The sequence below is a fragment of the Natator depressus genome, chromosome 1 (assembly GCF_965152275.1).
Source record: "Natator depressus isolate rNatDep1 chromosome 1, rNatDep2.hap1, whole genome shotgun sequence".
Lineage (NCBI taxonomy): Eukaryota > Metazoa > Chordata > Testudines > Cheloniidae > Natator > Natator depressus.
The window spans coordinates 44,002,430-44,025,152 of NC_134234.1; the positions used below are offsets into that span (position 1 = coordinate 44,002,430).

Here is a 22,723-nt window from a genome sequence, read left to right on the forward strand (position 1 = left end):
ACCACAAGACCACAGTCATGTACACCCGTAAACTGACAATCTCCACGGCAAGAGGACGCCCTCCTACACCTCCACGGACACAACTGACAAAATTCAGTGCTGAAATGAGGCACACATGCACCTTTCAACACATCACAGTAACAGATCTGCCAAGCTACTCCAACAAATCCCTTCCGTATTCCATACAGTGAAGGCAGGTGGAGTGCATGCAGATAACTGCTGGAATTAAAATCTGTGGTGCGCAACGCATACAACTTTCTCATGTCTACCTATTATACCACTCGTACCAAACCATTTCCAATGATTACTGCAGCTCGGAGGGGCAAAGTCCAGGTGCAGGGGTGGCGTGTACCTTAACATTGTATTTCTCGGTTTTCAGAGATTTAAGCTTAGCCATTCTCGACATTCAGGAATGCCACTGGACACCCCTGGGCAACTCTGTGTTAATCAAATTTCGGGGCATTATAAGCTCTTTGGGGGTAGGGACTGTCTTTTTGTTCTGTTTGTACAGCCCTAGCACAATGGAGTCCTGGTCCACGATTGAGCTGCCTAGGCAATATGAAAATACAAATAAATAATAATAAATTAGACTAAAAGTTCAGCATGTTTTTTCACTTGCAGATTCTGGGCCATTTTTGGACAGAAAAGCAGCTGTACATATCTGACCTGTGGGGAAAAAGTCTTCTGAAAATCCTTATGATTGGGATCCTGTATTTTCAGACTGTCACACCGAAATAGTTCGTTTCATTTCAAACAGTATCATTTTACTCCCTTTTTCTTTATAAATATCAGTGCCATAAAGCAGCAGTATATGAATAATATAGTTAAGTAGATTTCCAAGATAGTCACATTTTACAAATACTACAAATTGCTGTAATGAGCCATAAAGCCAGTGTCTCTTAGACCATGGTTTTTAGTATCTACAGAGGTATGAATTTAAGTTCCCAAGCTCATCTTATGAAGGTGTTATGCAGGTTTGCTTTGAGGACGAGGACTGATAGGTCAGATGCAGAGTAACTGCTTTGTGAAAAGTGTTTTCCCACAGCTGATAGGGTGTTTTTGTCTTTTATTGTTTTCTCAGAGACACTAGTTTGGCTCATTATGATTTGTAACCTACTAACCCTCCTTTCATCCTATCACTGTTAATTGCCCCCTTCATTTTAAGCGGTTTCTTGCAATATGTGTGAACCTCTTATGCTTAACAATCTCTCCCACCTTGCATTAACTGTGATACCCTGGTTACCCTTTCCAAACCTGATGCAGAGCTCTGTGAAGCTTGAAAATTTGTCCCATCTCACCCACCTTGTGTGTCTCATATCCTGAAACCAGCATGACTACAACAACACTGCAAATTACAAATGGAACAGGACATCCAGTACTGTCTCCAATGATGTGCTAGAGGAGGCTCCTAGGGGTTCCAAAGAGCCTGTTGTTAACTTTTCTACAGAAAAGTCAAAGAAAGGTTGGGCTGATTTCCTTGCCTGTGATGGAATTTACCCTTGGCTCAAAGGTGCTCTTGAGGAATATTTTTAGGTTTTTGGAATGGAGCAAACTGCATCCAATGGCAGTTATTTTCAGCAAAGTGCCTAGGAAAGTATATTCCACTGGTCCCCTCTAGTTTTTGTTTTTTTCTTTTTTTTTTAAAATACCTCAAACCCATTTCAAAGTATACGTGTATAGATTTTTCTGATTTGGTTTCAGGGCAACTAAAACTCCTGAAAGAGAAAAAAAGTGAGAATATTAAGGGCTAGTTGATCCACTCAGGAGGCCAACTGCAGGTAGCTGAAGCCTACCTCTGGAAGACTGGAATGCTAACAACCTAATGCATCTCAGCAGAAGCTAATATTGAGGTCTTGGTGAAAGACCCCAACACTGGTATTAATTTTAGTGCAAAAATTATTTATTATTTTTTATGTTATTTATTAACTTGAATAGTTGAAATAATCAATACTCAAACAAAATTCATAGTAATGAAATTGTATTCGAAGCACATGTATGTATCTGAGGCTGCTTACAACACACACTAATAAATAATGAGAAAAGAGTTGAGAAGCATTTATGGTAAAAATACAGTTCAGTATATGTCAGTGATAAAATAGTCTCTCTTGACGTCATCTTCATTCCCATTCAGAGCACATTCCTCAAACTACAAATGAAAGAAGTAGGGCTGTCAAGCGATTTAAAAAATTTCTCACGATTGTCACAGGTTGGACCCCTTGGGATGCCACCTGCTGTTCTGGGATGCCACTGAGTCAGACAATTCTGCCAGCCTGGGCCCCCTTTTACCTGGCCTTGCTGGGCTAGGCTCCCTAGCTTTTTCCAGCCAAGCACACAGGCAGGGCCACACCCAGTTGCACAGAGAGACAGTGATCTGCTCTGGGAAGGCTCAGTTTAAGGGGCTTGCTACAGCTCCCAGATGACCACCTCCCTTTGGAATATAAACCCACAGTTACATGAAATTCGCCCCCTCTCTCAACGTGAAGAGAGGTGTGCACACTTCTTGCCCCCCCGGCCCTGTTAGAGATTACAGAAACTGAGTTTAATAAACAAAACAAATTTTATTAACTATAAAAGGCAGATTTTAAGTGGTAAAAGGGGTAACAAACAGAACAAAGCAGATTAGTAATCAAATGAAATCAAACACACAAACTAAGCTTAATACACTAAAGAAACTGGTTACATGTAAGTTCTCACTCTAAATGTGGTTCTAATAATCTTCTTCACAGGCCAGATACCCTTCCAGCCTGAGTCCGGTTCTTTCCCCCAGTTCTGTCTTAGTTGTTTCCAGGAGTCATCTTGGGTGGGATAGCAGGGGAGAACTCATGACCAGGATTATCTCACTCCCCACCCTTAAATAGGATTTGCATAAAGTGGGAATCCTTTGTTTCCTAGTTTGACCTCCCCCCTCCCCCGCTTCTCCTGGAACAGTACAGAATTTAAGATGGGTTCCAGTATCAGGTGACATGGTCACATGCCTCTGTAGAGCCCCTAGAGCCATTCTTCACAGGTTGACCCACACATTCACAGGAAGACTAAGCTCTTTTGCAGTCCATTGTCTCTTGCTGATGGGCCATCAGCACTATCTGGCTTTTTCATTGTTGTACCTGAAGTGTTAGCAGGGGGTGTCACCCAAAGTAACATAGTTGAAATATAGATACATAGTCAATACTCCTAATTTCAGATACACAAATGCTACATGCATACAAATAGGATAATTATATTCAGTAAATTATAACCTTTCCAATGATACCTTACAAGAGTTATCTTGAGTAAAACATATCTTAATTATGTCATATTGTACAAAAGCATATTTTCATAAAGAATATGGAGTGTAATGTCACAGCAAATAATCACACTGTTAAACAATAATAGAAGACCATTTATTTAAATATTTTTGGATGTTTTCTACATTTTCAAATATGTTGATTTCAATTACAATACAGAATACAAAGTGTACAGTGCTCACTTTATATTTATTTATTATAAATATTTGCACTGTAAAAAGAAATAGTATTTTTCAATTCACCTCATACAAGTACTGTAGTTCAATCTCTTTATCATGAAAGCTGAACTTAAAAATGTAGAATTATGTAAAAAAAACCCTGCATTCAAAAATAAAACAATGTAAAATTGTAGAGCCTGCAAGTCCACTCAGTCCTACTTCTTGTTCAGCCAATCGCTCAAACAAACAAGTTTGTTTACATTTCTAGACGATAATGCTGCCTGCTTCTTCTTCACAATGTCACCAGAAAGTGAGAACAGGCATTCACATGGCACTGTTGTAGCCCACATCGCAAGACATTTACATGCCAAATGCGCTAAAGATTCATATGTCCCTTCATGTTTCAACTACTATTCCAGGGAACATGTGTCCATGCTGATGACGGGTTCTGCTCAAAAACAATCCAAAGCAGAGCAGACAGACACATGTTCATTTTCATCATTTGAGTCAGAAGCCACCAGTAGAAGGTTGATATTCTTTTTTGGTGGTTCAGGTTCTGTAGTTTCCGCAACAGAGTGTTGCTCTTTTAAGACTTCTGAAAGCATACTCCACACCTCGTCCCTCTCAGATTTTGGAAGGCACTTCAGATTCTTAAACCTTGGGTCCAGTGCTGTAGCTATCTTTAGAAATCTCACATTGGTACCTTCTTTGCATTTTGTCAAATCTGCAGTGAAAGTGTTCTTAAAATGAAAAATGTGTGCTGGGTCATCATCCAAGACTATTATAACATGAAATATGCGGGTAAAACAGAGCAGGGGACATACAATTCTCCTGCAAGGAGTTCAGTCACAAAATTTAATTAACGCGTTTTTTTTTAATGAGCATCATCAGCATGGAATCATGTCCTCTGGAATAGTGGCCAAAGCATGAAGGGGCATATGAATGTTTAGCATATCTGGCACGTAAATACCTTGCAATGCTGGCTACAAAAGTGCCATGCAAATGCCTGTCCTCACTTTCTGGTGACATTGTAAACAAGAAGCAGGCAGCATTATCTCCTGTAAATGTAAACAAACTTCTTTGTCTTAGCGATTGGCTGAACAAGAAGTAGGACCAAGTGGACTTGTAGGCTCTGAAGTTTTACATTGTTTTGTTTTTGAGTGCAGTTATGGAACAAAAAATCTACATTTGTAAGTTGCACTTTCACAACAAAAAGATTGAACTACAGTACTTGTATGAGGTGATTTGAAAAATACTATTTCTTTTATTATTTTTACAGTGCAAATATTTGAAATAAAAATAATATGCACTTTAATTTTAATTACAACACCGAATATTATATATATGAAAATGTAGAAAAACATCATAGAATCATAGAAGGTTAGGTTTGGAAGAGACCTCAGGAGGTCATCTAGTCCAACCCCCTGCTCAAAGCAGGACCAACCCCAACTAAATCATCCCAGCCAGGGCTTTGTCAAGCTGGGCCTTAGAAACCTCTAAGGATGGAGATTCCACCACCTCCCTAGGTAACCCATTCCAGTGCTTCACCACCCTCCTAGTGAAATAGTTTTTCCTAATATCCAACCTACACCTCCCCCACTGCAACTTGAGACCATTGCTCCTTGTTCTGTCATCTGCCACCAATGAGAACAGCCTAGAGCCATCCTCTTTGGAACCCCCTTCAGATAGCTGAAGGCTGCTATCAAATGCCCCCTCTCTCTTCTCTTCTGCAGACTAAACAAGCCCAGTTCCCTCAAACTCTCCTCATAAGTCATGTGCCCCAGCCCCCTAATCATTTTTCATTGTCCTCCGCTGGACTCTCTCCAATTTCATCCACATCCTTTCTGTAGTGGGGGGCCCAAAACTGGATGCAATACTCCAGGTGTGGCCTCACCAGTGCCAAATAGAGAAAAATAATCACTTCCCTCGATCTGCTGGCAATGCTCCAACTAATGCAGCCTGATATGCCGTTAGCCTTCTTGGCAACAAGGGCACACTGTTGACTCATATCCAGCTTCTCATCCACTGTAATCCCCAGGTCCTTTTCTGCAGAACTGCTGCCGAGCCACTCGGTCCCCAGTCTGTAGCAGTGCATGGGATTCTTCTGTCCTAAGTGCAGGACTCTGTACTTGTCCTTGTTGAACCTCATCAGATTTCTTTTGGCCCAATCCTCCAATTTCTCTAGGTCACTCTGGACCCTATCCCTACCCTCCAGTGTATCTACTTCTCTTCACAGCTTAGTGTCATCCACGAACTTGCTGAGGGTACTATCCCTCCCATCATCCATATCATTAATGAAGATGTTGAACAAAACTGGCCCAAGGACTGACCCCTGGGGCACTCCGCTTGATACCAGCTGCCAACTAGACATCGAGCCGTTGATTACTACCCGTTGAGCCCGACGATCTAGCCAGCTTTCTATCCACCTTATATTTAATCCAAAATATTTAATAAATTTTAATTGGTATTCTATTGTTAAACAGTGTGATTAAAACTGCGATTAATCAGGATTATTTTTTTTAATTGCGATTAATATTTTTTAGTTATTCACATGAGTTAACTGCAATTAATCAACAGCCCTAGAAAGAGGTAAGTGTCCCCAGATCCAGTACCACTAGGTTGCAGCATATACAGCACTTCTTGTGCTCTGTTGCACAGGCTGCTAATGTCCCATTTTTAGTTTTATTACTTTATAAATCCAACACATCCCAAAAATAGAGCTTATATATTTTTTTAAATATTTCACTCATTTAACTGCATAATTCTCCCTCACCTATTTTTCACGAGTCTTTACTGTGAGGAGAGGTACTTCATAATTTAAGTAAAAAAATATTTGGCAGAGAGAAGAGTAACTACTGTCTGGTTTACAGCTCAGGCTGAATCAGAGTACTATTAGCACTGTTTTTAAAAAGTCCAGGGCAACAAAACATACTAACCAAATTAGCACTATGTCCACCAAAGAAGTCACACCAGTGCCTCTGTAGGATGCCCCAATTGTTGTTACTAATTTTATTTCAAGTAAGATTCAAAAATATTTTTTTCTGTCAGCAGGAAACTGACATAAGAGAGGACAATCTTCTAAGATCTTATTAATATAAACAGAAAACATAGACGTTAGAATCATAGAATATCAGGGTTGGAAGGGACCTCAGGAGGTCATCTAGTCCAACCCCCTGCTCAAAGCAGGACCAATCTCCAATTAAATCATCCCAGCCAGGGCTTTGTCAAGCCTGACCTTAAAAACTTCTAAGGAAGGAGATTCTAGAAGATTCTTAGAAGAAAAACTTCTAAGGAAGGGAGGTGGTAGAATCTCCTTCCTTAGAAGTTCAAGTCCCACTTCCCCATAAACTGATTTAAAATAACACTGTGCTAGTGCAACTGTGAAGATACCAAAACAGCACAGTTATAAATGAAAGCTCAAAGCTGCCATTTCTCTAGTCATCAGACATGCACTCTCAGACGCCTACAAAATAAGCGAACTTAAGAAAAGTTAAATTATTCATATAAATGTGCTCACTTCTTTGGACAGAATTACAATATTACCGGATGAAGGAAACGTAATGTAGTTGGGGGTAAATTAGATGAAGATTTTCATGAAATCTTTGTTTACAAGTTAATCCAAATTGGTTTGGTTATGTTCCCTATTACATGGGATGAAAAATGCCTGAAAGGCAACACAGACAACAATGATTGGGGTCAATATTTCAAATTATGGCTAGGTGTCCATCAGGCTGCCACCTAGATATGTGATCAGCCTAAAATTATTAACCATTTCATTCCTGATCTAGAAGAGATGAGTACCATGGTAAATAAACTCAAAATCAGTGGAGGGTCCAGCCACATTGAGTCAGTTGCTGGAGCAAGGCCTAAAATAGACATCATTTTCAACACAAGGTAAGTCCAGAGAAACATTACAGAAGGACTTAAAATGGAAAGTTGCCAAATAAGATTTAACCTGGATGGTAACATATATGAGGAAAAATAAGCAAAACCATAGATTTAATTAGGGAAAGTAATGCTAACAGAGGTCTAGTGGTGGTAGTATAAGAGATACAACGCAATATAGTGGCAGAAATACCAGTGCAATTTTGGGCTGTATACACCATCTTATGCCTTCATGAAACATGGAAGTTTTAGCTTTTCTCTACATGGCTCCAATGATACAATTAGAATAGTCTTTAACTCTGAACAACTCCCCAGAAAAAAGATGTAGACAAATCAAATTACTGGGGATTCAAAGAGCAAACAAAATTATTAAGCAGTTTCAGGGATTCATTAGAATAACTAAAGAAATAGCTTAACCAAAAAATGATTCATGAGGAAGGTGCTTATGACAACTATTGACAAGTACTTAAGTTTGAAAGATTGTAGATTTTCTGAGGCAGGGGTTTATCTACCTAGGGCTAATGGGGAATTCCGATCCTCTGTCAGTTCATGCCTCCAGGCAGAGTTCCTCTGGGTGGCGTCCACTGACTCCTTTGACACCTTTGAGGAGCAATGGGCGCTGTCCGAGGTTCTCTGCTCGGTGTGCCCGTCAGGTTCCCTTCATTTGACCCTTTGACCGCACTCCTGTCCCTGTTGTTCATTAGTTGTCCCTCGTAATTATTTGGTTTCCCAGGTCCTGTGGACCCCCCCCCCGTAGGCTGGGGGGGATCCTTTAGCAGTGGGCGGGCTTTGCCCGCCCACTTCCTGGATCCCAATAAGGCTAATGGGGAATTAATTTAAAAAATTAGGCTAAATATTAGGAAAAAATGTGTAAATGATGAAATCAAATAGGTTTGGAACAGTCTCCTAAAGGAGGGGGCAGAAGTTCTATCACTTGAGGCATTTAAAACTAGACTAGAGAAAAAGAGTATAAGATATGCTGCAGCAAGTAGTCCTGCACTGGTTTGTGGGGAATGGACGAATGAGCTAAGATTGCTATTTTCCATCCCAGGCAAATTCTCCCCTTCGAGTGTCCCATCACTGGCCATTGGGGATATTTGCTGCTAGCAGCCAAAGATTGGCTACATGCAACCATAGGCAGTCCCATCATACCACCCCCTCCATAAACTTATCAAGCTCAGACTTGAGGTCAGTTATGTCCCCCTCTCCCCCCGCTCCCTTGTATTTATCCCTTTGAGGTATTTATAGACAGCAATCATGTCTCCCCTCAGCTTTCTTTTGCTTAGGCTAAACAAGCCAAGCTCTTTGAGTCTCCTCTCATAAGGCAGGTTTTCCATTCCTCTGATCATCCTAGTAGCCCTTCTCTGCACCTGTTCCAGTTTGAATTCATCCTTCTTAAACATGGGAGACCAGAACTGCACACAGTATTCCAGATGAGATCTCATCAGATCTCATATAATGGTACTAACGCTTCCCTATCTCTACTGGAAATACCTCACCTGATATATCCTAGGACTGCGTTTGCCTTTTTCACAGTCACATCACATGTGAGCCCAAGTCAGCTGACACGGCATGTAACACAAGTTACAGTAAGAAAATACCCAAATTCAGCATCACTGATTTCTCCTCCAATATGAAACCAACCTGCAAGGCCCTGAAATCTACTGCCACTTAGCAGAGGGGTGACAGAATTTAGAAACTAGCTACTTTACCAGAATATATCAGAAACAGAAGAGATCCACAAAAAGTAAACAAAAGCATTTTTGTAACAGACTGTATTCAGAGTTGACCTGAATACCTGACTAACAGCCAGAATCTTCCCCTTTATGTTCCATCCCCAGTGTTTTGAAACACCTCCTGTGTTTCAGCAATGTTTAGAAACTGCACTAATCAACTAGAAAGAATCAATTCAGCGATGATCAACACAGATTACAGTCACAGGTGCCATATAAGAACCTAGGTAGCTAGAGTGGCTGGATTTATAGTGCAGTTACATTCTGAACAGTAACATTTTTGGGGGTCCATGTTTAATCTTCCTTACTGATTGTTACAACCTGGCCCAGTCCCTCTCTAGAGGGTCACCAGTCTGTTGTAAATAGATTCAAACACTGGGTCATACATGCTTTCAAGTCAACTGGATTTGTGTCTAGTCACTGTTTCTAACTTTGGGTTTCTAGGGAACACCCCCAAATTCAGATTTCTTGTCAGAGCCCTTCCTTGGGTCTTGGGACTCTGCAGTTCAGCTGCCCTAGTCCCCAAAAGCAGCACCTCAGACCTCCCGAGCCCCCTATTTGCTACCAATGGTCCTTCAGAGTTTCACCTAGCTGTGGACACACTGGCTTCTAGCTTAACCCCTTCGGAGGCAACATGGCGGAACACAGGTTTAGTATGGAATTTCTTAACTACAGTCACTTTACTCTTAAAAAGCACAGAATGGTATAAATCTTTGCAAAATAAAAGCCCTGGAATGTACCCTTCCCTAGTCTGATCTCACCCCTTCTAGGAGTCTGAGGTTTGTCAGCATTACAGGCTAGGAAGAGTCTCTCCTCCAGGCTCTCTCTCCAGCCTGTCCTTCTTACAAGAGGCCATGTGCGTTCGCCCTTGCTCAGAAAAGCACCCTCTTAAATACAGTTTGTCTCTTTTTGCCACATCTCTTGGCTGAAAAGCTGCAGATCGACCAGCCACCTGTGTAGAAAAAACATTGTTCCTTGGGGTTGGGCCAGCAGTTGAGAAAATCAAAGGTGATGGCTCCATATTGTTCTGTGATGGCTTCTCAGTGTTAGTTCTTCAAGAAGTCTTTCCTAGGCAGGGGAGCTCTCTGGACTACATCACAATAGGCTTGCTTTGGAAAGGTTATATATAATACAATATATATAATACAATTGATATATAATACAAAATGGTGGTCCTAATATAAAATACAGTTTACAATTTCATATACATATATCCCACGCTGTCACAGACTCTATATCCAATTTGCTCCTTTTACACCAGAAGACTATTTTTCCAACTGTTCAACGTGCAAATTCAACCTGGGATCTGGAAATCAAGCTATGTTCTTTTAAAATCCTATATCATCATTAGTAACAAAGATTCCTCAATCAAAACCTGGCAATTTTGTTGACGAGGCACAAGGAATAGAATCCAGCTTATTCCTTCATAGCTGTATTGGCTCTCCATTGCTAACAGCAGTAAAAACTTCCCTGTGTCAGTAAAGTGAACAGCTATGGCTCAAAGATACACAGAGAGCCAATCTGGTGAATAAAGTGTTGCCATTTTTACAGTCCCTTTTCTGGCTATATCACACTTTAAAAGAAAAAAAAAAGACGTCATATCCTTGTTACTCCCATATACCGCATGATATATCATGTCATGTCACACAACTCAGTTTAGGACCTGAACCTGCTCCCATTCAAGTCAACAGTAAAACTCCCATTGACATCAACAATGCTATGGCCCTAAGTGCACTCTGATTTAGAACTGCAATTCTATTATTTTGCAGATTCCATGAAACTGTGGTGCTATCATGTGACACATCAGGCTACCTAGACTTAAAGGAAACATAAAAAGGGGAAAAAATGAATTTGTGCACCTTTGTGTTTCTTTATAATATGTTTTTTACTTTGCTTTTTATATTAGAAATATCATGAATGTCAAATCTCATCTTCCTGGTTTTGTTAGAGGACTTCTTGGAGGTCTCAGCTGTGGATTGTGTTCTTTCTCAATCCAAAACTGAAAAAGTGTTGTGGGGGAGAAGAATCTTTAATAAAGCCGTATTATCGCCCAAGTGTTTATAGGCATTTGAGTTCAACAGACATTGACCAAAAAAAAAAAAATCATAGACAAAAACAAGTCTTAAACAATCTGAGAAAATACTTATTGTGGAAGAGAATCTGATCCATAGAGCCTAACTGTGCAAACTGTGTAGCACCTTCTGAGAGTTCTGTGTGCCCTCATTTCCCACTTAGTAAATGCTTTAATGGCCTATGATTGTAGGGTGTCCTATAAGACCCAATCAAAAACTTTGCCTTGAAATACTTTCTTTGAATACCACACAAACACATAAAAGGCACATTGGAAGGAGAACAGGTAGGGTGGCTTTCAGGATACATAGGACATTGTTTCTGAAGAGACCATAAAAGTGCACTGGGCTACGACACTGATTTATATTTCTCTCCATAGTTTAGCTCAAATGCATCTTACAGAACTGCTATTATTGTATGTCTCCACCTAACCTCAAACTGCTTGAAGTTCCTACAGTATTTACAATTCTTTGGAGAGAGTGCTTTTCTTGACTTTGCTTCTCACCTAACTCATTCCTAGTTTCCATCCACACACTGGATTCCTTTGTCTAAAATACATGTTATCCAAAGTCTTTGAAAATATTTTAAATCAGTTTTGCTTACTACTCTGTTCATGTATTTTTAATTACTTTGGCCTGCCAATTTTAGGTTTGAGACATAAGTCATGTTGCGTAAAGATTAGAATAAAGTTGCATACAGAAAATGTTCAATATTTCTCTGAAATTCAAATTTAACAAAAGATATACTCTGATCCTTCATATCTTCATACGCATACATAGAGCACTATTACGACTAAACACGTGACAGATGAAGACTGTATTGCTAAAGCAAAATAAAAAGCAAGCTGTGTACCCCTCATACCTGAGCCTTATCCTGGATGGTAGTGGCTTTTGTCCATAGGAGATCATTCTGCTCTAAATTTTACGCTCTAGAGACATCCTCCCATTCACAGTATACTCACCACTGTTCCCTCTAAGCTGTGCGCATGTGCGCCTAAACCCCATGCACACAGCAAAACACCGCGCACACAAAAATTTGCACAGAAGCACAACAATTTGGAAAGAAGAAATTTTTTGCGCGCACAGCCTGTCAAAAATTAGAGGGAACATTGATACTCACCGATTTATAACAGCAACTGTATACTTTTCAAACTCCATGCTTTAAAGCCTTTCTTCCTTCCCTTTTACAAGTTGTAGTTTCAGAGTGTTATTAGATTGATCAAAAACATGTAAATAAATTAGGGCTATCAAACTATTTTAAAAAATCTCAATTAATTGCGAGATTAAAAAAATAGTCACGATTAATCACAGTTTTAATTGCACTGTTAACCAATAATAGAATACCAATGTAAATTTATTGTAAATATTTTTGGATGTTTTTCTACATTTTCAAATATGTTGATTTCAATTACAACACAGAATACAAAATGTACAGTGCTCACTATATATTATTATTTTTATTAAAATATTTGCACTGTAAAAAAGATAAATAAATATTTTTCAATTCACCTCATACAAGTAAGTACTGTAGTGCAATCTCTTTAGCATAAAAGTGCAACTTACAATGTAGAATTTTGTTTTCACATAACTGCACTCAAAAACAAAACAATGTAAAAATTGAGCCTGCAAGTCTATTTCTTGTTCAACCAGTCACTAAGACAAACTAGTTTGTTTACATTTATGGGAGATGCTGCTGCCCACTTCTTATTTACAATATTATCTGAAAGTCAGAACAAGCATTCACATGGCACTGTTGTAGCTGGTGTTGCAAGGTATTTACGTTCCAGATATGCTAAAGATTATTATGCCCCTTCATGCTTCGACTTGTAGATTGCACTTTCACAAAAATAATAATATAAAGTGAGCCCGGTACACTTCGTATTCTGTGTTGTAACTGAAATTAATATATTTGAAAATGTAGAAAAATATCCACAATATTTACAATAAATTTAAATTGGTATTCTATTATTGGTTAACAGTGGATTAAAACTGTGATTAATCATGACTATTTTTTTAATCTAGTTAATTTGTTTTGTGTTAATTGGTTGAGTTAACTGCAATTAATTGACAGCCCTAAAATAAATCCATACCTCTTATGTCATCTCATTTCCATACTTCAAATCACTAAAAGCCAGGATTCTGAAGCCCTTATTCATAAAGAGTATTTCCTTACTCTTTGAGTAGTTCCACTGATTTTAAATAAGATACTGTTCCAGGTGAGTGAGGGTATCAGAATCTGGCTCTAAATAATAACACGGACCAATAATGCCTATTAGAGTTAGCTAGTTAGTTATTCCTGTCATTTATGAGCCATGGTGGTAAAATGAATAAATAACATGCACAGAATAGATCTAATAGGCTGAATAAAGAGAAATATTTGAAAACATACTTATCAGACATTTCCCCCAAACAACTACCAGAAAGAGCTAATCTTTAAAAGAGATGAGCAACAATGTTTCTTTCTGTGCCTTGTTTCACTTTATTAATATTGGCTGAGGCTAAAAATATCCTTGGCTCATACTATCTCTCTATTAATATTCCAGCACACAACTGATATTCTTTTCTTACTGCAATGTATCCATTCCTGTGGAATTCATTAACAGCTCTCATATTTGTCAGACTAAAGTATAAGAAGTTATGATCTTGCTTTCTAGAAAGCTAACACTTGAACCAGAAAATGAAAAACAAAACAAAAAACCAACACTATCATTTTGTATATCTAAAATTTAAAACTATCTGTATTCTGGTGCCTAGTAAAATCTGAGGCCTACAACCTACAGTTTCTAGCTAGTACCAGATTAAAGATTTACTGAATACCAGCTGACTTTCTGCTAAAAAACATTGATCTTATTATTTCTGTGTTCACCCACACTTACATTACATGCACAACAAAAGCAGCTGACAACTGTACAATTACCTACAGAGATGAATCTCTTCCAGCGGTGGACTATCAGAGGCATGCTGTTCAGTCTGGCTTTTGCACTGGCTGCGTGAAGATAAAAACAGCAGCAGTGCTTGAAAGGTTTCTACAGCATTAGTGGGCTCAAAGCTGATTAAAATGATCCCTCTGGTAAATCTGTGAAATATATGATTTGCACTTTCAAACTGCTCTGTGTTTGATTTACAGAAGGAAGGTGCAGAGTATGTGCGCACATAAAGAGAGGGCTGTAGCTCTGACTGGAACGTTCTGATAGATTTCAGCTTTAAAAAACATTACAGGCATAGTTCTGCACTTCAATTTTTAAAATAACAATCTGAACCATTTACTCCCTCTGCCCCCAACCTCTCCATTGAGTTTTAAAGCAGCATAATTCTGAACAAAAGGAAATCCAAACAGAATTTAAGCACAGACCTTTGACAATCTCCATACATTGTTTCCCCAAGGAAGGGATGCAATTGTATGTTTTAAGAATTCTGACATTCGTTTAATTGGGGGTGGGGTAGGGTTACCACCTGGCTTGTATTTGACCAGCCTGGATGGTTTTTTTAATGGATTTGCCAGTTGCCAGAAAAACAACTTAATCTGTCATTTTTTTCTTGGGTCTAAAGATTTGCACTATTATCACATTACACTAGGATATCTAATGTTAAAAGTTAGTGTCCCACTAAAGATGCTGCAGTGTTCCTACTTCCAGAGTTTAAGTAAGAAAATAATGTTATCAATCTTATCTATATGTGCTTTCTCTCTAGAGACTATAAGTAGCTGTTGAAGGGGAGAGGGATTGTGAAGTTGCCTTGTGGTTGGGATTGCTGAGAGCTTGCCTTGCGGGGTTTGCCAGTTTTTTTGCTTTCAAAGGTGGCAATCCTAGAATGGGTAGAGATTTTAAGTGCTTTTATTCTTTTTTCCTCATTTCAGTTTTGAAAAAGCTTGATACTACATAGCAAAGTATATGGTATATGTTTGGGATCTTGAGTGAATAAACAAACCAACCAGCTGAAAAAGCCAAAACATTCAGCTGAGACAAAGTGGGTGAGGTAATATATATAATTGGACCAACTTTTGTTGGTAAGAGAGACAGAAGTTGGTCCAATAAAAGATATTACTTCACCCACTTTGTCTCTCTCATATCCTGGGACCAACACGGGTACAACAACACTGCATAAAACATTCAGCAATCATTTGAACTGAACCAAATCCTTTCTTCTGAGTTCAGAATGGATGGGAGAAGGTCTTGCCCTCATTCCTTGCTTCCTTCCTCTCCAAGACCTGTGATAGCTGCCCACTCCATTGTGGGGGCCCCATTACTATCATAGCTGAACACCTCACAATTTTTTCAATGTATTTATTTCCCCAACACCCTCATAAGTGTGTATTATCCCCATTTTATAGATCAGGAACTGAGATAAAGAACAGTTAAGTAACTTGCCCACGGTCACATAGGAAGTCTCTCGAAAACTCATATCTTCTGTCTCCCAGGCTACCACTCTAACCACAAGACCATCCTTCTTCTCAGTACATACTCTCCAGAGGATTTCCTTTGAAATCTCTGGTAGCCAGACCCAACAGAGTGGCTGCAATACAGCTAGGCCTCAGTGGCATATTTGGTGTTAGAAGAGGTTGATTGCAGGACTGTTGTGCAGGAAGCAGTACTTAATTTGTGCCAGGGCTTGCCAGGGCTGAGCTGGGCCCAGCACCTCTAGGCTTGGCAGTTCATAGCTCCAGCACCTTTGGGCTTGCTGCATCAGTTATGAATGTAAAAAAATTGTTTGAGCACCAGCACCTCTTTCATTACCAATTAAGCACTGGCAGGAAGGTAAGGCTGTGGAATCTATAAACCAGGAGTGGGTACCGAGAAAGACAACTGGAGGTTGGGAACTACTTGAACTTGCACCAACTTCCTTAGTTGCTTTTCCTGAGATAACTGCCCTCCCCTTCTGAACCCTGAGGTTATAGACCAAGGGAGGTGGAAGGAGCTCCCAAGAGTTTCAACAAGCATCTGAATTTTCAGATGCTTATCCAAAGCATACCTCCAGATCTTTTCAGACTTTCCCTTTAGTGGGATGGATTAAAGCAGGATCCGTGGGATCCAGTCCCCACAGTCAGAGGGAGACTGGATGGAACAGTGAGTCAAAGGTAAAGTAGTAGGTACAGCAGCCTGGCTGATTGCTAAGGTGGAGTGAGTACGGTTGTCTCACATGAGAGTAAGATCAAACATCCAGGAGTGAGAAGATAAGAGTCGGGTGGCGGGGGGGAGGTGTTGAGGAAGAACCTGCTGGGGGCGGGCAACAAAAGGTGTCCCTTGGAGGGAAGAAGCATGAGATTTTAATCTCACCAGCTCCCATTTAGCCTTAATTCACCTCTGCCCATCCCTAAGAAACATTACTATTGCATAACACATGAGGGAGATCCTAGGGCAAATATGAGGAATCCTCAAATTCTCAGGAACATTATCCATCCTCTACAAATGAATCCATAAACACAATAAAATATAGCTATTTGTGTGTGCTTTCAGAAACGCTGCTGTCAACAATCCTCACATTAAAGCTAGCAAGAGCCAGCCTGTCCAGTGGTCTGGTTGTAGTACCCTGCTGTATGTCATGTGGGAGACCTGGTTTTGATTCATAGATTACAATCCCAGAAGGGATTATTATGCCCCTGTAGTCTATGGCCTGTGCGATACAGGAGGTCAGAACTTCCCCAAAATAATTCCTATAACAGATCTCTTAGAAAAACATTCAATCTTGCAGTGGTACTGGAACAATTTTTATAGTAGGGGTGTTGAAAGCCATTGAACAAAACTGTAAAACCTCATGTACCCCTGAGTAAATTGCTCCAACGGTTAATTACTCTCACCATTAAAAAAGTTATGCCTTATTTCCCATCTGAATTTGTTTAGCTCCAGCTTCCAGCCATTGGTTCACATTGGCTTTCTCTGCTAGACTGAAGAACCCATTATTAAATATTTGTTCCCTACATAGATACCTGTAGACTGTAATCAAGTCACACCTTAACCTTCTCCCTGTCTCTCACTCACCAGGCCAGCAGCACCTAGGATTACGGTTTGTGGAGGCAGCATCTGTCACACCTGGAGAGGTGTAAGCCAGTGAGCTAGCTCACCGGCCTCTGCACCAAAGAAAACACTGCACCCACCTCATTTTAGTCCCTTTCTCTTAAGGGCTTCAGCTTTATTTTTTCAAAATAACATAAATTTATCACATCAGTCATGTATCTTCCCCAAAACAGAGGCCACTGCAGGGGCCTATCTACAGGATTACGCTCTGCAGATCATCTTCCTAGAAGCCAAGCAAATCTCTCTGCTCCCTTCTACTTCATAACATGCTCCCTGTAGGATCATGCTCAGCACGCCGTCTGCTTGAGAATCACATATAAACTGGAACCCAGATCCACAAAGGTATTGAGGCACCACTGCAATCCACAAAACCCTTACTCAGCTGCCATCTAACCCTGTAAGAACCTAAGGTCCTGCCTCTGGACATGTGCACTGCAGCCTCATTCTAAGCTCCTGGACACCTAAGCCCCACCATGATCCTCAAACCAGGAGAAGATAGGCACATACCTCCCAACAGTCCTGGGTTTCACGCAACTATCCCGCTTTGACCCCATAAACCCTGTGTCCCCGTTGAAGCAGCTCCTGTCCCACAGGGCTGGCTGGCTGGCCTTGGCTCCCTGCTCCCAGCATTACAACCTAGTCCCTGACCCAAGGGGTCACAGAGCCGATCACTCAAATTTGGCTCAGCTACCTCCCTCACTCTGCAAACCTGGGGAACTAGGCCAAACCTGAGTCTTTCAAAAGGGAAGAGGCCAGTGCACCTGTGACTAATCGGTTCACTTCAACTGGGCTGACAAAGGAGCAGGTGAAAGCTGCCTGAGAGGTCCCTGAAGGAAGACAGGAAGGGGCAGGTGAGAGCTGTCTGAGCACATGAAAGAGTTAGATAGGAAAGGGGCAGAGAGAGCAAACATGGGGCTGTCACTGCCTGAGAGAGGACTCTAGAGCAAGAGGAAGGCCCAGGGGAGTGCCCTGTGGCCACTGTCCTGTACAAGGGCCTGGGAGCTGGGAGAAGCCCAGGATGATGTGAGACTTTTATTAAGCCTAGGATGGGTGGACATTGTATTATTGTTTCATTTGAGCTTTTGACTCTAGCAGGGAGCTCTGGGGGTAAGCCCAAGAGCCCTGCAGTCTCAAGGATAATTGAGACTGATGAAGAGCCTGGTGTCACAGAAGGTGGCAGAGCCAGAACCCTTTGAGTTCAGGTATTGAACTTTATTTTGTGATTTGAGGTGCCCATTAACAACAAGTGTCCATGTTGCACACTGCAGTCTGTGTTGGAGAAGTATTCTTGAGAAGGGAAACAGGGTAAGGCACCTGCCGGGCCAGAAGAGGACACTCCCAAGATGGTGACCCTTTCACAACGGAGTAGAGACTGAATGACATCTTTTATGATTACTATGTTTTGTTGGCAAATTGTCAGAATCTCTTTATTGACTGTTTTCAGAGTAACAGCCATGTTAGTCTGTATTCGCAAAAAGAAAAGGAGTACTTGTGGCACCTTAGAGACTAACCAATTTATTTGAGCATGAGCTTGAAGTGAGCTACAGCTCACGAAAGCTCATGCTCAAATAAATTGGTTAGTCTCTAAGGTGCCACAAGTACTCCTTTCCTTTTTATTGACTGTATCTGTTATGAAGTTCTGGAAGTTGTGTGTATTTTTCTTACATCTTTCCTGCTTTAATGGGGAGTTCTTCCATGTCATTGGCTCTCTGACAACCCATAATTCAGATTAATTTCTGGGTGCTTACCATCAGGGTGCCTTTCCCAAACTAGTCTAAAATAAAATCCACACTTAGTCAAATCCCATGGCTCACACCTCCCATCCCAGAGTGTGGTTCTCTTATGAAACTAGGTGTAAGGCCCAGATCCACAAAGGGCCTTAGGCATTGTGACATGGAGCACTAAAATGCTTATCTTTTAGGTCCCTAGAAAATCACAGGAACAACACTGTGATCCACAAAGCCTGGGCTAGGCACCTAGGTTCCCTGTACAATGCACGGGGAGAGGCGCCTAAGAATGCAATCCACAAAAGCCAGGAAGGTAGGCAGGGAGCTGCCTAATCTACCCAATGGGAGACGCTGGTGAGAGGAGTGTGTGCTAAGCCCCACCCCCTCACAAAGATAGGCGCCTAAATCCAGGCTGCAGGGAGCCGCCTAGCTCAGTTTGCAATCCACAAACCAGGGGAAGATGGGGGGGGGAGGAAGATGAGGAGCTCCCTTATAACCTTTAGCCCAGTGATTAGAGTTCTCACCTGGGATGTGGGAGACTCCAGTTCAAGTTCCTTCTCTGTCTGATGAGAAGGGAGTTGAACAGGGATCCGCCATCTCCCAGCTGAGTGATCTAACCACTAGGCTTTAAAGTGATCCTCACTCTCTCTGGCCTAAATATTATTTAATTCAAGTGAAACAACTTATTTGGACAGACTGGGAAACTCCACATCAGAATATCCTACAGTCCAGATCACTCACCTGAGTGGTGGCAGATCCATGTTCAAATCCCTTCTCTTCATCCGCATCCCAGCTGAGTACCTTAACCACTGGGCTAAAGACAGGGCTTTTCTCCTCCCCATCCCACAGCTGTTTTGTGTGGAACTAGGGGGCCTCTAAGCATGCCTACTGGATCAGGCCCCACACGCAAGTTAGGCAGAGGATTGCCTGTCTTCCCTATTTTGCAGATCGCTCTGGGGCTTACATGGCAGATAGGTGCCCCAGTGCCTAGACTGAGGCAGGAGTGTACATGCTCTGAGGCAGGAGCATAGGCACTGTGATGGGGCGGCTGCCCCTCACGGGCAGAAAAAGGGTTAAAAGCAGCCCTAGGCAGGCTGCACTGGAGGCAGCCAATCAGAGAAAGGCTGAAGGGAGCAGCCAATCAGGGCCAAGCAGGGAGTAGGACTGTGTTTCTGGAGGGCTGAGAGAACTGCCAGCATCCTGGACAGACCTGTGCTGCTAGCAAGGACTGGGGGAGCAAGAGACAGCTCCTGGCTGGCTGCTGGGGTTTGCAGGCTGAGGCCATGAGGCAAGGACAAAGAGGATATTGGGGCTATGAAGAAGTGGCCAGACTATTCTCAGCAGCAGCCACTAAAAGAAGTGGCTGAAAAGTGGACTCCAGGTCCCCCAGAAGGGGGGAGCACAGTGTGTGCCATGGCCAGAGGGCCGCGTCACTGAAGAGGATGCCGCGGTCCTTGGAGAGATGTGGGTCCTAGAGCAGGAGTGACAGCGGGAAGGCACCACTAAAAGAGGGTTCACTAACATGAGGAGCTAATTCCCAAGACAGCCAACAGAAGGTGCCAGAGTGGTGCATGAACCGCGTTACAGGCATGTAGAGAACTTCTGCTCCCAAAACTTAGGCACTGAGTGAGTTTAGGCACCTACTGAGTTGGGCAGCAGCCGAGTGGAATTTTTGTGAATCGAAGTGGTGCCTAAAAACAGGGCTTAGACATCTAAATCTGGGTTTAGGCACCAAAGTACTTTTGTGTATCCAGGCCTCAGATAACAAAATTCAGCTCAAGCCTTTGCCCAGCTTGACTAGTCCTAGGGTTTCTCTCTCCAGCTTGCCACACTTTATGGGCTCTAGTCCAGATCCACAAAAGTATTTAGGCTCTTAACTGCCACAGAAATCAATGGAAGTTAGGAGCCTAAACACCTCTCAGAATCTAGGCCTCACTCCATACAAAACTACTCCAACCTCACCTATTTCCAGGTGGCGTAATGAGCCATCTGTCTCAGAATCAGCAGAATCCATGTAAGCCATTCCCACAAAGATCAACACCTGTTCACAGAAGGGGGTGTTTCAGACAAACACTTGCCAGCCTGTTACAGTACCACTGTTTATGTTCTTTGTTATTAATATAGTTTTGATGATTTTTTTTTGATGATAGTTTTGATGAATGTTTTTCAGTGCTGGTTATTAGGAATTCACTATTGCCAGCTTAAGGGTTCAAAAATCGTGAGTCTGGTCTCAAAATTATGTGACTAGCTTAAAAATCATGAGATTTTTTTTTAAATAATAAAAAAAACTCTGGGTTCTTTTTATTTGCCTTGTGGTTTCTGAGCCTTTAAGGTACACTCAAGGCCATGTTTTCAGGCTTTTCTCCATAACCATGAGGGCTAGAAAAAATTTGTAATGCAAGCTGAGCGTCTAATGTGATAACTTCATTCCAGGAGCTGGAGCTTTAAGTAAAACAGCAACATCGCAAGGCTTAAATTAAAACCATGAGATTTGGGAATTTGTTTTGACACCCTGGATCTAATCAGATATAATAGCTATAGCAGTCTTTGAGTCAAATTCAGTGATGACATAAGCATAGTGAAAGTCAGGCCAAATAGTTACTCTGGATTTACACCAGTAGAAATTAGAGCAGAATTTGGGCCACGGGATACAAATCAATCAAAAACAGGGGTAAGTGAACAAGCATTGTAACTTGTACCTATTTGGCATTCAGTGAGTGTGCAAAATGAGTAATTTACACAAAGGGAATGGAAGAAGTCAGATAGTTTACATCCTCCTGTGGTTGGCTGGGCTTTTGTTTTGGGGTTTTGTTTGTTTGTTTTTAACTATTTTAATTTACCCCAACCCCTGCCCCACCCCTCTTATTAGTAGCTTTTCGTGATAATTGCTTATCCCTTCCGTACCCTCAGGTTTTCCTGGTGTAAATCTGAAGTAACCCCAGTAACTTGAACAGAATTACTCCAGATTTACACCAGGATAACTCAGATCAGAATCTGATTTGGTATTTATTAAACTGAACAAAGTACGTTAAATAAGTACATGTACATGGCAGAGCAAGTAGTAGGGTTGCCAGGTATCCGGTTTTTGACAGGAATACCTGGTCGAAAAGGGACCCTGGCAGCTCCGGTCAGCACCGCTGACCAGGCCATTAAAAGTCCAGCTCCGCGCGGCTCCCGGAAGCAGCGACATGTCCCTCCTGCTCCTAAGCGGATGCCGGTGCAGCCAGGGGGCTCCGCATGCTGCCCCTGAGCTCCCAGGTGCAGCTCCCATTGGACAGGAATGCAGTAAATGGGAGCTGCGGGGGGTGGCACCGGTGGGTGGGAGCAGAGCGCAGAGCCAGCTGGCTGCCCCTGCACCTAGGAGGTGGAGGCACATGTCGCTGCTCCCGGGAGCAGCCTGAGGTGAGCGCTGCCCAGAGCTTGCACCCCAAACCCCCTTCCCCACACTGCCCCAGCCCTGATCCCCCTCCCACACCCAAACTCTGTCTCAGAGCCCACACTCCTCCTCCCGCACCCCAACCCCCTGCCCCAGCCCTGAGCCCCCTCCCACATTCTGAACCCCTCAACTCCAGCTAGGATTGCCAATCTTCTATTTGCAGAAAACCAAACACGCCTGCCTTGGCCCCTGCCCTGTCCCTGCCCCAAGGCCCCGCCCCTGCCCCACTCATTCTCTGAGGCCCCACCCCCTGCTCACTCTATCCCCCCTCCCTCCGTCACTTGCTCTCCTCCACTCACTCATTTTCACTGGGCTGGGGAAGGGGGTTGGAGTGTGGGAGAGGGTGAGGGCTCTGGGCTGGGGGCTCCAGAGTGGGATGAAAAATTAGGAGTTCAGGGTGCAGGAGGGGGCTTTGTGCTG

At 42.1% G+C, this 22,723-nt stretch overlaps 1 protein-coding gene across 2 annotated transcripts in view; it reads right to left on the minus strand.

Annotated features, from left to right (window-relative positions):
• Positions 1-22,723, minus strand: part of ATP8A2 (ATPase phospholipid transporting 8A2) — a 674,656-nt gene that overhangs the window by 605,879 nt on the left and 46,054 nt on the right. The window contains exon 1 of one of the 2 annotated variants that reach the window (XM_074958626.1): positions 14,047-14,284. The exons of the other annotated variant lie outside the window; for it this stretch is intronic. Coding sequence (XP_074814727.1) covers positions 14,047-14,089 — 43 coding nt within the window. The 5' untranslated portion in view covers positions 14,090-14,284. Of the gene's footprint in view, positions 1-14,046; positions 14,285-22,723 lie in introns of those variants that run through there. 2 annotated transcript variants of the gene reach the window in all.